Here is a 12845-nt window from a genome sequence, read left to right as displayed (position 1 = left end):
AGGCTCTGTAAATTGGCGTTTCTTGGAAGTAAGACCAACTTGTATGTCATGACAGCAAACGGTATTACGCAAAATAAATAATAATACAAATACAAAATTTGTAACCAGAATTATTGTAATATACAATATAAATAATAAATATATATAATAAGTAGTAATACAGTTATGTAATTCCTGCTTATTTTCATTAGGTAATTAATAACATTTAGGAATTACAGAACCATTTTTAAATTTTTCTAGCTACCTATTTTCATGTTTAAACAGGATATTGTTAAACCAATTAAATGAGTTGTTTTAAAATTTATTTTCTATACCTATCAGTTATATGTATCCGTATTGCATACATTTAATAATTTTTATTTTACTAGAGTAATATACTACCCTATAGTTGTAGGTAGATTAAAAAAAAGTTTTTGAACATAATGATAATACTACATTAATAAAGTGTATAGTATTTTACATAATATATAAAATAGGTACATGTCTCCAGGAACATTTTTTACGTATAAATAGTTTTTTATTTGGTATATTGAAACACAAATCATTAAATTTGAACCAATGTTAAAGAGTTATTAGGTACAAATAGAAGAAAGCTTGTTTGCTGATACAGCGAAACCTCCCCTAATGGACACCTCCCAATAACGGACGTTTTCTTGGGAACCAACTACAAACTTTCTACAACCTGAACCCTCTGAATTACGGAAAAAATTGTAGCAACCTAGAGTGTCCAGTATTTAGAGGCTTCACTGTATTTATAAATATTTAATAATGTGTAATATAGCTAGTTATAAAAATTAAACTTTATTTTACAAAATTAAGTATTAATTAAGTAATAGTGTTTAAAAATTTTAATGGAATACATCTTTATAATGAAAAATTAATTGAATAAAGAAACACAATCATTATTACCGAAAAAATAATAATAGTAGTGTCAGTCGTTGTTGGTCATTATGGCTTCAGACACCCGCATCCAGTCAAATGCTGATAGCAGCGGGTCTTCACGTGTTGGAATGCGGTCCCAATTCCAGTACATCAGCTGTTGAGTTACTTCACCAGCAATCGATTCCACTGCCGATGTAGAACCATCAATTTCATTACCACTGCCGTCGTCATCCTTGCCAACGCACAGTACACCAACGTAGCCATCGGGCATGCTGAGCTTGACACCCGTCAACGGCTTGCCACGCAACGACGAGTGCCACAATGCGGATTCATCATCTGTTACTGCTTTGGTGTATGGACAAAAGTATCGGTCGACTGGAGCCGTCGACGTCTGGCGATCGCCACCTGGTTTGCGTGTGTGAATCTTGCATGGCAACAGGTGTACTGCCTGTTGATCGGTCCCAACAGCATTAGCGTCGTTGTCTTCTGTCCGCCTGTGTTCTGGTCGCTTTATGACGAGACGCATTGCTTGCAGTGGTTCGAAACACAACCGAAGTAAATAGTAAATACAAATTAAGTAAACAAGTCGTCAACAACAAAGTTGGTTACAGTCGTTACAGAATAATTATTTTATTGTAATTTGTATTTCATTGATCGGTTTTAGATAATAACGAAGTGATAAAGAGATCCGGTGAATTGTGGAGGTACCATCGACCACCGCCTCCATGGACGGCGCGTGTCGCTTCACTTAGATTTTTGTTGCTGACGAAGACGGGAATTACGAGTTACGATCCGCATCTACCGGACGCCAGTGAGCTGTGGCCTGTGAGCAGCAGTCGCCAGTCGGTACAGTCGCGTACTCTCGCGGTCTCGTTACTATTGTCGTTTAGTCGTGGTGGTCTCCCGGAGTGGAACAGCATCGGCACTGTCGTCCGCAGTCGCAAGTTTCGCTATCACGTGAGTACCGTACCGATGGTGGCAAACGCCGAGATGATAACGCGTGTGCAGTGAGAGCGCGGCGACCGACTTTTAAACTTTTTGAAAGTAAAAGTTCCGTCGCCGCGGTGTTTCACAATTTTTCAACAATAATATTTCTTTTTTGGTGTTTTTTACAACTTAAAGTCGTTAAACGAAACGTGACGCACACGTTATTATCATCACTGTTGTGCCCACAGTAGTTATTAAGGACACGTACATAGGCATGTGTTTCATACCAACGATTAATGTATGTTGGTCGTTTTTCTTTGTAGGCATCAAACGAACGGGTACCACAGTTTCTGCAGCAACGACCAGTGATATCTTCAAGAAAGTGAATGCAATAGAATGGCATACTATTACTATTATCAAAGTAAGATACATCAAACTACATACCTACTTATATACAATTATTGTTATCGTTGACAAACAACATTATGTTCGAGAGGTGTACGCTCAGAGCGTTAAAATTATTAAAATATAATCTCATATTTAATATATTTGTAGTAAGGCGTTTTGGAGAATAATATTTTTTGTTTGATGTATTTATAATATAATATATTATTTTATGGACTAGAGGTTTATTCATAATATACATTAAATTTGAATTAGGTATATTTCATTGCTATGATGATCAACGAGTATTAAAAATATAGATTTTAACAAGTGTACCTTACCAGCCAAAGGCACAGTTTCACAGGTACTCATCAATACTATAGTTAGTAATGATTTAACTAACATACAAACATTATAATTTTATTAATAATATTTAAATATGTTCTTAAAAGATTCTTATATCCAACATCATATGATAGATTAAGTAAAGATAATTTCTTATATTTGAATATAGAATAAAATAAAAATGTTACGTACTTTTCAGAAATAAAACCTTAATATCCTTAAATAAAGTCAAGTATTGGGTATACAAATATACAATTGTCAATTTCCACTTAAAATAAATAGTTTTACATTTTAAAAGGTTTCAAATAGTCATGCATTTCTGCATCAATATTTTATTGTTGCAGTTGCAGTATAAATATTTGCTAACAAGCTTATATGTGTATAGTATATTATGTATATATAAAAAAAAAATGTTGACCATTTAAGATGGTTTATGTTGATGGCGTATTAGCGTCATTAGAAACTGTTAGCCGTTATTACATGGCTACTAAGCTAACATTCTGTTACAGATTTACAGGGTATTCACTGCTATTTTAATTGGATACAACTGTTAAACACTAAAATATATAGAATGTGTTAATGTCACCTGTGTTATAATATCTGTATTTCACTCGTTACAGCACCACCTGATCCACTATCACCTGTACCAACCACAGAAGAATTATCACCACCACAGCCACCTTTATTAATGCTATCTTCTCCACCGCAACAACAGCAATTGAATCTACCACTTCTCACACCAGTTCATCAATCGGTAACAACATCAATGCCAATGATGACGAAGACTACTACTACTACTGCTATAGAAAATAATGAACAGCAGCAGCTACCCACACCAAATACATTCATTAGGCATTGCGATGACATGGGTTTATTTCATGATTTACAAAATATTGTAGTAATGTCTTCATTAACTGGACCATCAGGTGATACAACTATTACTACAGTCCCTGCTTCTAATGCTGCTACAATAGTCACCACAGCCACATCAACAGGACAACCTATTTCTTCAAATTTATTTGACTCATCATCAACAGCAATTGTGACAACCATGATGATGGCCAATCCTTTTGACGAAACATTTAAACAAGCAGTATTGCAACAACAAAAAAATGAAGCTAATCCATCAGAAAATATTTTCAATCATAACAATAACAATGATGGTGATTTAAACACCCCATTCATACCAACAACCACTGTTGTTAACACGTCCATTAACAATACTAGTAAGTGTTTAACCTAGGGTATAGTTTGAACTGGAATAATAAATTAATATGAATTGTTTCTTATAGTTATTGAAATAGCTATTAAAAATATCTAAAGTTTCCTTTGCAATTTATACATTTTGTGTTAAAATAAAAATTATCTATCTACTTTAATAGGTACCTAGATACTTAGCAAGTTCTCATAGATTAATTTTAGTAGTAATTTAAAAATAATAATTTCATTTAATGCACGTTTTTGCATAAATGGAAATCACTTCCATATTTACCTTATTTGCATCTGCTATTTATAATACTAGCTTGTTTGCATAAGTAATTGGCTTGTTTAAATTTAAAAAATATATAATTTAAGGTTTGAAAACTTCAACGTCAAAGGATATGATATCTACAACTACAGCAGTTGAATCTAATAAGTTGAATTCGACAACTGTGCCTCAATCGCAACAGCAGAATATATACATAACGTCAACAGCAGAAGTAGGTTGACTTGATTTATTTTCTATATACAGGTTTTAAATATATTGTTGGTTTTATTTTTGTTTCACTCAAGGCACCGACTAGGGGTGTATTAGTTATGATGGTAGAGCATCCACAACATCAACCGCGTAATTCATCTCTCCCTTTACGACCGGAACATCAACAACATCAACAAATTATCGAACAGCATCAGTTCATTGTTCCAACAACTACAACCACAACTAGTGTCATCGACACAACAACAATAACACACCATGATCAAGAATTGTATGATGAAGAAGTCGATGATGAAAACGGTGGGATAATTATCAATGTTAGAAATGAAACAACTACAATTAAACAGGTTGGTACTCAATAATCATTTATTTCTTCCTGACCCTTATTATTGTTGTGTGAACTAACTTTGTGTACATAATTTTTTGAGGAATAATAATAATAATATCATCTGTATATGTTTTTATGTTCACACACAATTAAAGGCTTTAAAACAGAATCTATTGGTGAAGCAACTGTTACAAAGGCGCCAGAAGCCTCCACTCATATCTGAAAGCGATCACGAGCTCGGTCAACTACTGCAGCATCAGAATAACGACAATGACATTGATTTTGTTGTCACAGATACCGATAGACAAGAACATGAAGACTATAATAGTAGTAATGGTCAGGAAGACGAAGACCACAACAGTAGAAAGCAACAACTAAAACAGAAACGAAAACAAGAAATGTTAGAAAGGAACAGGTACACGTAATATTCTGCTACTGCTACATGACACCACTCACAACTATTTAAATATTAAATTTTTATGCACTGAAGGTGCCAACACTGCAGCGTTAATCAGTATTTTATTATTGCGGTATAGGACCACAGGTTATACCATTAAAATATTGTATCAGAGTACCCCACACACTGTTACGGTACAAACTCATACGACACGTACATAAAAACAATACACTTTGGTTTTTCACTATAATAAATTTACTGGAACGTCTGGAACTGAGCCCTTGTTCAGCTTTGGGGCTGTAGCCCATTTTGAGTCCATCATAAATTATTTAAGTAGTAAATATAGGTACCTTATTTAACAGTTTTAATCGGTTCACTTGTGTTGCACCCTAAGTACCTAGTAGCTGTTTCACCCCAGTTAAAAATTAAGAGTTTCTAAACTTATAACTTGTAGTTTAAATACTAGTAAAAGTGTAGACTGTATATTGTGTAATGATTAGCTCTTCAGATATACTTTACAATTTTACTGACAATCGTATCATGTTATCATGAGTATTCATGACAATATTTATCGAATCGATAGTTAAAGTAGTATAGCAATCGTAGTTTATCAATCTACACTTTAATGACATATAACATGACGAATATTTTTAATATGGGTTATTGTGCAACAATAATATTTAATATACACTGGATAGGTTATTCCTAACATTTGTGTTAAACCATCTTTTATATAATTTAAACTTATTGTACAAAATATGCATAGATTGTTTAATTTCAAATACATTTTTAAAATAGTATTATTTTTAGAATTTAGTATACAATAAAATATAGAATTCTAATAAACCCACTTTAATAACCCGATTTAACAACAAAAATCTATTAAAATAATATTAAAGGACCCATATTAAATAATATTGGTGATTTATGAAAACTCACTCACTGCATGTATACAGTGTTGAAAATAGTATCATGCGTTTTATCAAATATCCTATCTATAATTATGATTAAATACTATTAAAATATACTTAATAACTACATTTGTTATTATTGAAATATTCAATATTGTTAAATAACTATTATTAGTGTTATTTGTTATGTAAATATAATAATTAATAACAATCAATAATTTAATACAGGACGGCCGCCAAACGGTGTAGAATAAAGCGAAAACAGAGGTGGGATCTGCTTTCGGAAGAGAATCGAAAGCTGAAAATCGAAAATGGCCGATTGCGTGACGCGCTTTCAAAACTTGTGAGCCATAGATGCAGTAACTTACAGCAACATCAAATAGAACAGCCAGAGATAATAGAAGAAATATTTAATCATAGTAATGATGTTTAAAACCATGATAGGTTGTTGCACTAATATTTGTGCTTAAACAAGTAATATTTACTTAGTATAATATTATTACTAGGACTCCGAAGTTGTAAAAGTTGCATAATATTTTTCTTTACTCTTGATTTATAAAAGATCAAGCTAGTAACCCTTTCTATGCAATGGTAAAATTATTAACAACAGTTTTGAATGTATACTATTTAATATCTATTCAATTTATCACTTTATGTATTTTATAGTTAATTATTTAACATAGATATTTTAATTTTCTAAAGATTTGTACAAAGTAGTAAAAAACAATTTGTTCCAGTATAACAATGCCATGTTTTTGTTATACACTCATACGCTTCAATGACATATTATTATTTTTTAGCAACCAGCTTTTGATTACTTTATTATTTTACTTCTACAATTTATGAGCCCTAATTATTACTATTATAAAAGCTGATGGTTTACACTTGTATGATTTAACATAATATATATATTTTATAATTTTGTTACACATTTTAGTATCGTATACTGTCAAGTACTCATGGTAATCAGTTTACATAACTAATAACTATAACTAAAATAATATAATGTTTTGTTATTGTGTACAAATAATATTTTATTTCTAAAATCTATTTTGTTTTTTATTGTTTTATTTTATATCCATAAATATAAAAGAGGACACTATACCCGCATGTGTTGTCAAAACTTATTTTGAGCGGGACAACTATGCTCCATCTGTTAGTACAGTGGATTTACCAAAATTCTACAACGTCTAGGGAAGAACTTTATCTGTGTCGTAGCTATTTTATTTTTTTGATAACATAAATACAATTAATGTTTTCAGTTTGATAACATTAGGGTTATCTGTTTTTTTATTTAATTATTAAAAATTATTGGTTAGTGCTATTAAAAAAAAAAAAAAAATGCTACGACACAGATAAAGTTTTTCCCTAGCATTAATTAATTTAAGGTAGTACTACTCTAAAATACAAAGGGAGTATAGTTGTCCTGTGAATAAAAAAAGTTTTTGCCTTATTGTACATTTGTAAGACGGAGAAAACACTTGCAGGTGTAATGTCCCCTTAAGCCGATTTTTTTTTTTTAAATATTGGTCATCAAGAATGTAGGTTGTTCATAGTTGATCATGTATCATTATGCTCAATTGTTTTTTTTTAAAACTATATGACGATAATGTTACATGTTAATTTATAATAATAGTTTTATTTTAATTTAGTTTGTTTTAGTCATAATTTCTGACAACACTAATAATACCTTAAATTTTGTTATTATTTTTATTTTTTGTTAATTTATCAACATTTAATAACTACTAAATAATAAACCTCTTAATATAAACAATATTCTTTAAATAAAATGTTAATATAAAAATTTAAATTAAATTAAAAAATCATTTAAAATACAATTAAAAAAATATATATATGTTTAATTTAATTAAATTATTGTTTACAACGATAGATATTATTTAATAACATGATAATATTATATTATATTTATTAATATCAATAAGAATATATCAAATATTATTAAAGGATAATCAGTTAAATATGCAAGTAAATATAAGAATATAAGAATTTCATATCAACAAAGAAATTACTAAAGATAACTATGTATTTATTTTTCAATTAATAAATATGTATTTTACGTTTATATTTTATTTTATGTGATTGCTTATTATTATTAGTCAATAATTAAAATTAAATTAAAAATATATGTAATATTGTTTAATATTGCTTAAATTGTCATAATTGAATTATACAACATGTCAACTATAAATTGTGATTAATTGACCTTTATTTTATAAGCTGCTTATGTTAGAACTATAGTTTTTGTAATCCACATATTATTATGATTTATGTTTATTATTATAGCTATTACTTCTATAGTCTTATTATATATATCAAATTTATAGCCTTCTAAAAATATAGATGTAAATATAGATGTCCTTATACATGGACTGTATACTTGTATTATATTAATCAAGATTTTTTTATTTAGAAATTAAGTCTTATTTTGATGTACCTATATTACTTGATTTATATTTTACTAACCAACAGTTGTTTTTTAAATTAAATATTTTATTTTCGTTAAGTTTATATGTTAGTTATACATAATATAATAAAAGCACTGTTTATATTATTTCAGTCAAAATAAATTGTGTTCAGCACTCAAATAACTTATTGGATTAATTGTTTATGATTGAGTTGTTAGATAATACTTAATATAATTTCTATACATTTTCAAATTCATGAACTGAACCGTTTTAGTTGCATAGAATGTCTCAACTAATAATGTTTTATGGAATATAAGGTATTAGATAATGTATGTGGTAATAAAAAATAAAAAACCAAGTGTACTAGGTAAATAAGCGTTAACATTACTACAAATCTATGCTTGTATGAATGTATTGGACATCATCGTATAATGGTGTTATAAGTATTATTTGTTTGATAAATATACATAATTTTGTATAAATAGGTCAAGAGCACATTTTTAATTTTAAATGGCCCGATTTTCAGGAACGCGATTTAATCAGGTTATTTAATTTAAGTAGTTCATGTTAAATATTTGTATGCGATTTAAATATATTATATCAGCATTCAATAAATCCTTGATTATTGGATACCATTATCATGATAATTTACAAGTTTTATTAGGAAATATGAATGTATTTGATATTTGCACGTACGTCAGTAAAAATACAGTATGTATCCGCTTACTCTGATACCCCTAATATTTATTATTACAATGTTGAATTGAACTAACTGAACTTACTGTAACATTGTTTAAAAATACACAAGCATATAATATTATATTAACACACTTGTAATACCTACTCAGGTCATAAGTTAGGAATACTTATTTTAAAATTTCATTCATTATACTGACAATGCTTAATGGTTTCAAGTTCTAGTTAATATTCTAAAAGTATACAGATGAGGGGATGTTGCTGCTTAGTCGAATATACAAGGGCATTCAAACTCCGTGCGGACTTGATATGAAAAAATATTAATGCTTTCTAGAGCATACCTCAACATTCGGGTGCATTAGAAAGATAGTAGACACAATAGTGGTTTTTGTAACTAAAGTACTAAATTTGTATTTGACATTTGTGAGACGTCATGTTCAACTACTAACGCCGGGTTTTCGATTATCGAACAGGGCAACAGGTATGTACAAAACTGTACAAATATACAATGGTTGTTCATTATCCCATGATAAAATAACTTCATTTCTCTAGCCTAGATTTCTGAAACCATTGACCAACAATTTAGTATTCTTGTCCATAGTATAAGGAATAATTAAATTTAATATTTTTTATACAATGTTCTTATCTAGGCCCTGTATTTCCGCAGCAGCCGATGCCCGATGCGGATAATAGGCACGGCGATGGGGCGTTGGGAGATATTATAAATTGTAAAACCACGGAACAAGCATGATGTTATAATAAACTAGTTGTCTTTTATAATATTATCAATTATCATAGGCCATTATAAAAATATGAAAAACAATATTATTGTAGACCACGGCTATGGATATTTAATCGTGATGTAGACTGTGGACTGTGGAGTTTGAAACTGTGGAACAAATTGACAGTTTAATTTCGGTCGTGTGTTTAGGTCAGTAGTTCCACTGATGAGGATTATAATTTATAGCTGATAAGCGTAATCAAGTTACTCCCTGGACGCCGAGCTCGAAGCCAATAAAACATCGTGTCGTGTCATCGTGACGCCGATTTTCACCGCCATTTTGGTTAACAACAAACAACAACGACGACAACGACGGCCGGATAGGTTAGGAATTTATGTTTTATAACTGCTCCAAGCGGCAAGCATGAGGTTTTACGTAGATGTGAATCTCATTATTGTCGTTCGTCTGGCGTCTCTCATTGTCGTTGGCCCGCCGTTCGCCCGTTCGTAGTTGACGTCTGATCACGTTGTTTCTGCCGCTCGCCATATTCGCGCGTATTGTCTCTTTTAGTGCCGTCATCGCCTGTCTGCTCGAACCGAACTGAATCTTCTGTTATTAAATAAATAACGATTTGAGTTTCATGACAGTCTATTCAGTCTAACTACATTGTGCGCGGCTAGTCACCGCCATTTTTGTTTTCGCGAGTACTGCCGTCCGAATCTTCGATTCCACCATGAGTGAATTACTTCTGCTTAGTGAAAATTTTGATGTGTGTAGATTATGTTTGGTCGAGCGTGATACAGAGGGTTACGAACCGTTTGTAGACATTATGATGCCCATCGACGGAAAACTAAAGTCAAAGAAGCGAGTGCTAGATTTGCTTGGAATCGATGTACGTATTTAGATGTGACAATAAAATAAGTAAAAACATTGAAATTAAATAATTTTTTGAATTTTCCTTAGATCGAGTACGATGAAACTAAACCCAATATGATTTGCAAATGCTGCTTTGGAGCACTAGACAGCTTTCATCAAATGAAGAAGAAAGCAAATGAAAGTCAAATTGTAGTCAATTATATTGCTAATAAAAAAGTAAGTGAGATAGGTAATATTAATATTTAACATTTTTTGTTTGAAATTTTATAACTACTTAATTAACCTTTAAGATTTATATTTATTTGTAAAATGCTTCAACAGAGTACGGTATGTTTTTATAAATGTATGTTGGTATATGCCTATGTATGTTGGTAAGCATTGTCTGAGTTAAATTATAAAAGCTCATATATAGGCATATATTTGTTATTTAAGAGGACGCTTTATAGATGTCTTGTATCTGTCTTACAAGTGCATAACACAGTAAATTTACGCTCTTATTCCCATAATTCCCATACGTATTATTCCCATGTGTGTGTATTATACAATTGTGTAATTTTTTACGCGCAGAGGTTCTAATTTAGGTTCGTTTGATAATAGTTTTAATATCAAAATGAATGTACCTTAAAGCATTTTTTCGATTTTTAATTTTTGTAAAAGCATGTCATCTAAAATATAGTATGTAGTTAACGCACAAGAGGTTGCACGGCGCTCCTTACCGCTACTTGGCAGCCAATTGTAATAAATCTCATTATTGCCATTGCCATGGGCCCAACGTGATTTTAATAGTTGAATATCATATCACAGACAGTTGCTTTTATATTTTTCTCAATATTTTCTATGCGCTATGTATAGTTGTGTATTAGTCGTCCAAAAGTTTCTAATATGATCGCTCACGCTCAGACCTTTTATATTCAATTGACGTATTAACTCGTCAAAGGGTTAACTTCTTTAGGCTTATATTATATAATAATGAACACTTAATTAACTATTTACTAGGTATCTTAAAAATCACTTTTCACTGAAATAAAATATTTATAAGTAGGTACTCCATTGTATAACTCAATTTAATAGAAAATCTTACACATTTAATTTCAGTAGCGCCAATTTTTTTTAAATGTGGCCGGGTTATATCAAATCTTTGTGGCCTTAATATCTAAGAGGACGCCACACCTGCATGTGTTGTCCCCGTCTTACAAGTGCGTAGCATAGCAAATTTTACGCTCAGCAGAACACGTGTAGCTCCGTTACTTGTTTTAACATCAAGATATAAAAAAAAAAGTGTTCACTAGATAATATTAATTCTACATTTGATAATAGGTCAATTCACTGTAATTTTTAAACTAAAGGAGTTACACGTGTTCTGCTGAGCATAAAATTTGCTATTTTACACACTTGTAAAACAGAGACAACACATGCAGATGTGGCGTCCTCTTAATTATTTAATATAGAGCTACCCTAATATACATTTACTGAGCATTTACTCATAATCATGGCTTAAATATATACTCATGCTCATAATAAAGTTATGATGTAAATAAACATTTTTTTTAAAAGAGGTCGGGCCATGGGCCAATGTTAACATGGACTTGGCGCCAATGTCAATTTTTATTAACAGTTATTTTTCATCAAAATTGTATTTTTTATCTTTAACAATTCTTAGGAGTACTAAACTATAATGAATAAGTATAATTTCATTAAAATTACATTGATTAGGCTCTGATTACATTCATTGACCAGGAAATATATATGTGGGGTAAAATGGTAATTTTATTGTGGACTGTATGATGGGTCTGGGTAACAAAATGACTAACAGCAGTGTGAGTTTTATGTTATGCCGGGTGACGGCCTACTATTCCCAAAATAATAATCAAATATAAGGACACAATATGCCGGACGGCGTAAGGCTCTTAAAACTAATTTACAATAATTCAAAGGACAATAATATATAATAATAATTAATAAATGAATAAAAACCGTAACGGGTAAGACGGTCAATATGGTGCTCTGTGATGCCGGTGAAATGCCTGGATGATGGTGAAACTGACGGTGAGGTGCGGGTGATGGTGAATTGACTTTGAGGTGCCTGGGTTAGACGTTTTTGACGGCGAGGTAAAGGTAGGGCACTAGATACAGGTATGCTACGCCGCCATTTTGCGACTAATAATGTTATGTGAATATGAATTCTTCCCCCTTTATCTTATCATTTTATCATTGATAAATGAGTCGCAAAATGGTAGCATAGCATACCCGTTATA

At 30.9% G+C, this 12845-nt stretch overlaps 3 protein-coding genes across 5 annotated transcripts in view; 2 read left to right on the top strand and 1 right to left on the bottom strand.

Annotated features, from left to right (window-relative positions):
- Window positions 1-780: 780 nt before the first annotated feature.
- On the bottom strand, window positions 781-1642 carry LOC132933719 (uncharacterized). The gene has a single exon (XM_061000004.1). It carries the CDS (start codon window positions 1406-1408, stop codon window positions 932-934), a length of 477 nt encoding a protein of 158 aa, XP_060855987.1. The 5' UTR covers window positions 1409-1642; the 3' UTR covers window positions 781-931.
- A 12-nt stretch (window positions 1643-1654) lies between these two features.
- Window positions 1655-7861, top strand: LOC132933717 (homeobox protein 5-like). Of its 2 annotated transcripts, XM_061000000.1 has the most exons (7): window positions 1655-1839; window positions 2133-2230; window positions 3159-3764; window positions 4114-4238; window positions 4312-4581; window positions 4718-4977; window positions 6099-7861. In XM_061000000.1, exons 2-7 carry the CDS (start codon window positions 2206-2208, stop codon window positions 6301-6303), a joined length of 1491 nt encoding a protein of 496 aa, XP_060855983.1. In that variant the 5' UTR covers window positions 1655-1839; window positions 2133-2205; the 3' UTR covers window positions 6304-7861. The 2 variants fall into 2 exon arrangements, with proteins under 2 accessions (XP_060855983.1, XP_060855982.1); XM_060999999.1 differs by lacking the exon at window positions 1655-1839 and having other exon boundaries at window positions 1853-2230.
- A 2161-nt stretch (window positions 7862-10022) lies between these two features.
- Window positions 10023-12845, top strand: part of LOC132936434 (uncharacterized) — a 64643-nt gene continuing 61820 nt past the window's right edge. Inside the window, exons 1-2 of one of the 2 annotated variants that reach the window (XM_061003165.1) lie at window positions 10023-10606; window positions 10678-10806. In XM_061003165.1, coding sequence (XP_060859148.1) covers window positions 10448-10606; window positions 10678-10806 — 288 coding nt within the window. In that variant the 5' untranslated portion in view covers window positions 10023-10447. The remainder of the gene's footprint in view (window positions 10607-10677; window positions 10807-12845) is intronic. The other variant, XM_061003164.1, reaches the window with a different exon arrangement.

The sequence above is a fragment of the Metopolophium dirhodum genome, chromosome 1, assembly GCF_019925205.1.
Source record: "Metopolophium dirhodum isolate CAU chromosome 1, ASM1992520v1, whole genome shotgun sequence".
Classification (NCBI taxonomy): Eukaryota; Metazoa; Arthropoda; class Insecta; order Hemiptera; family Aphididae; genus Metopolophium; species Metopolophium dirhodum.
This window is presented reverse-complemented; position numbering and strand designations above follow the sequence as displayed.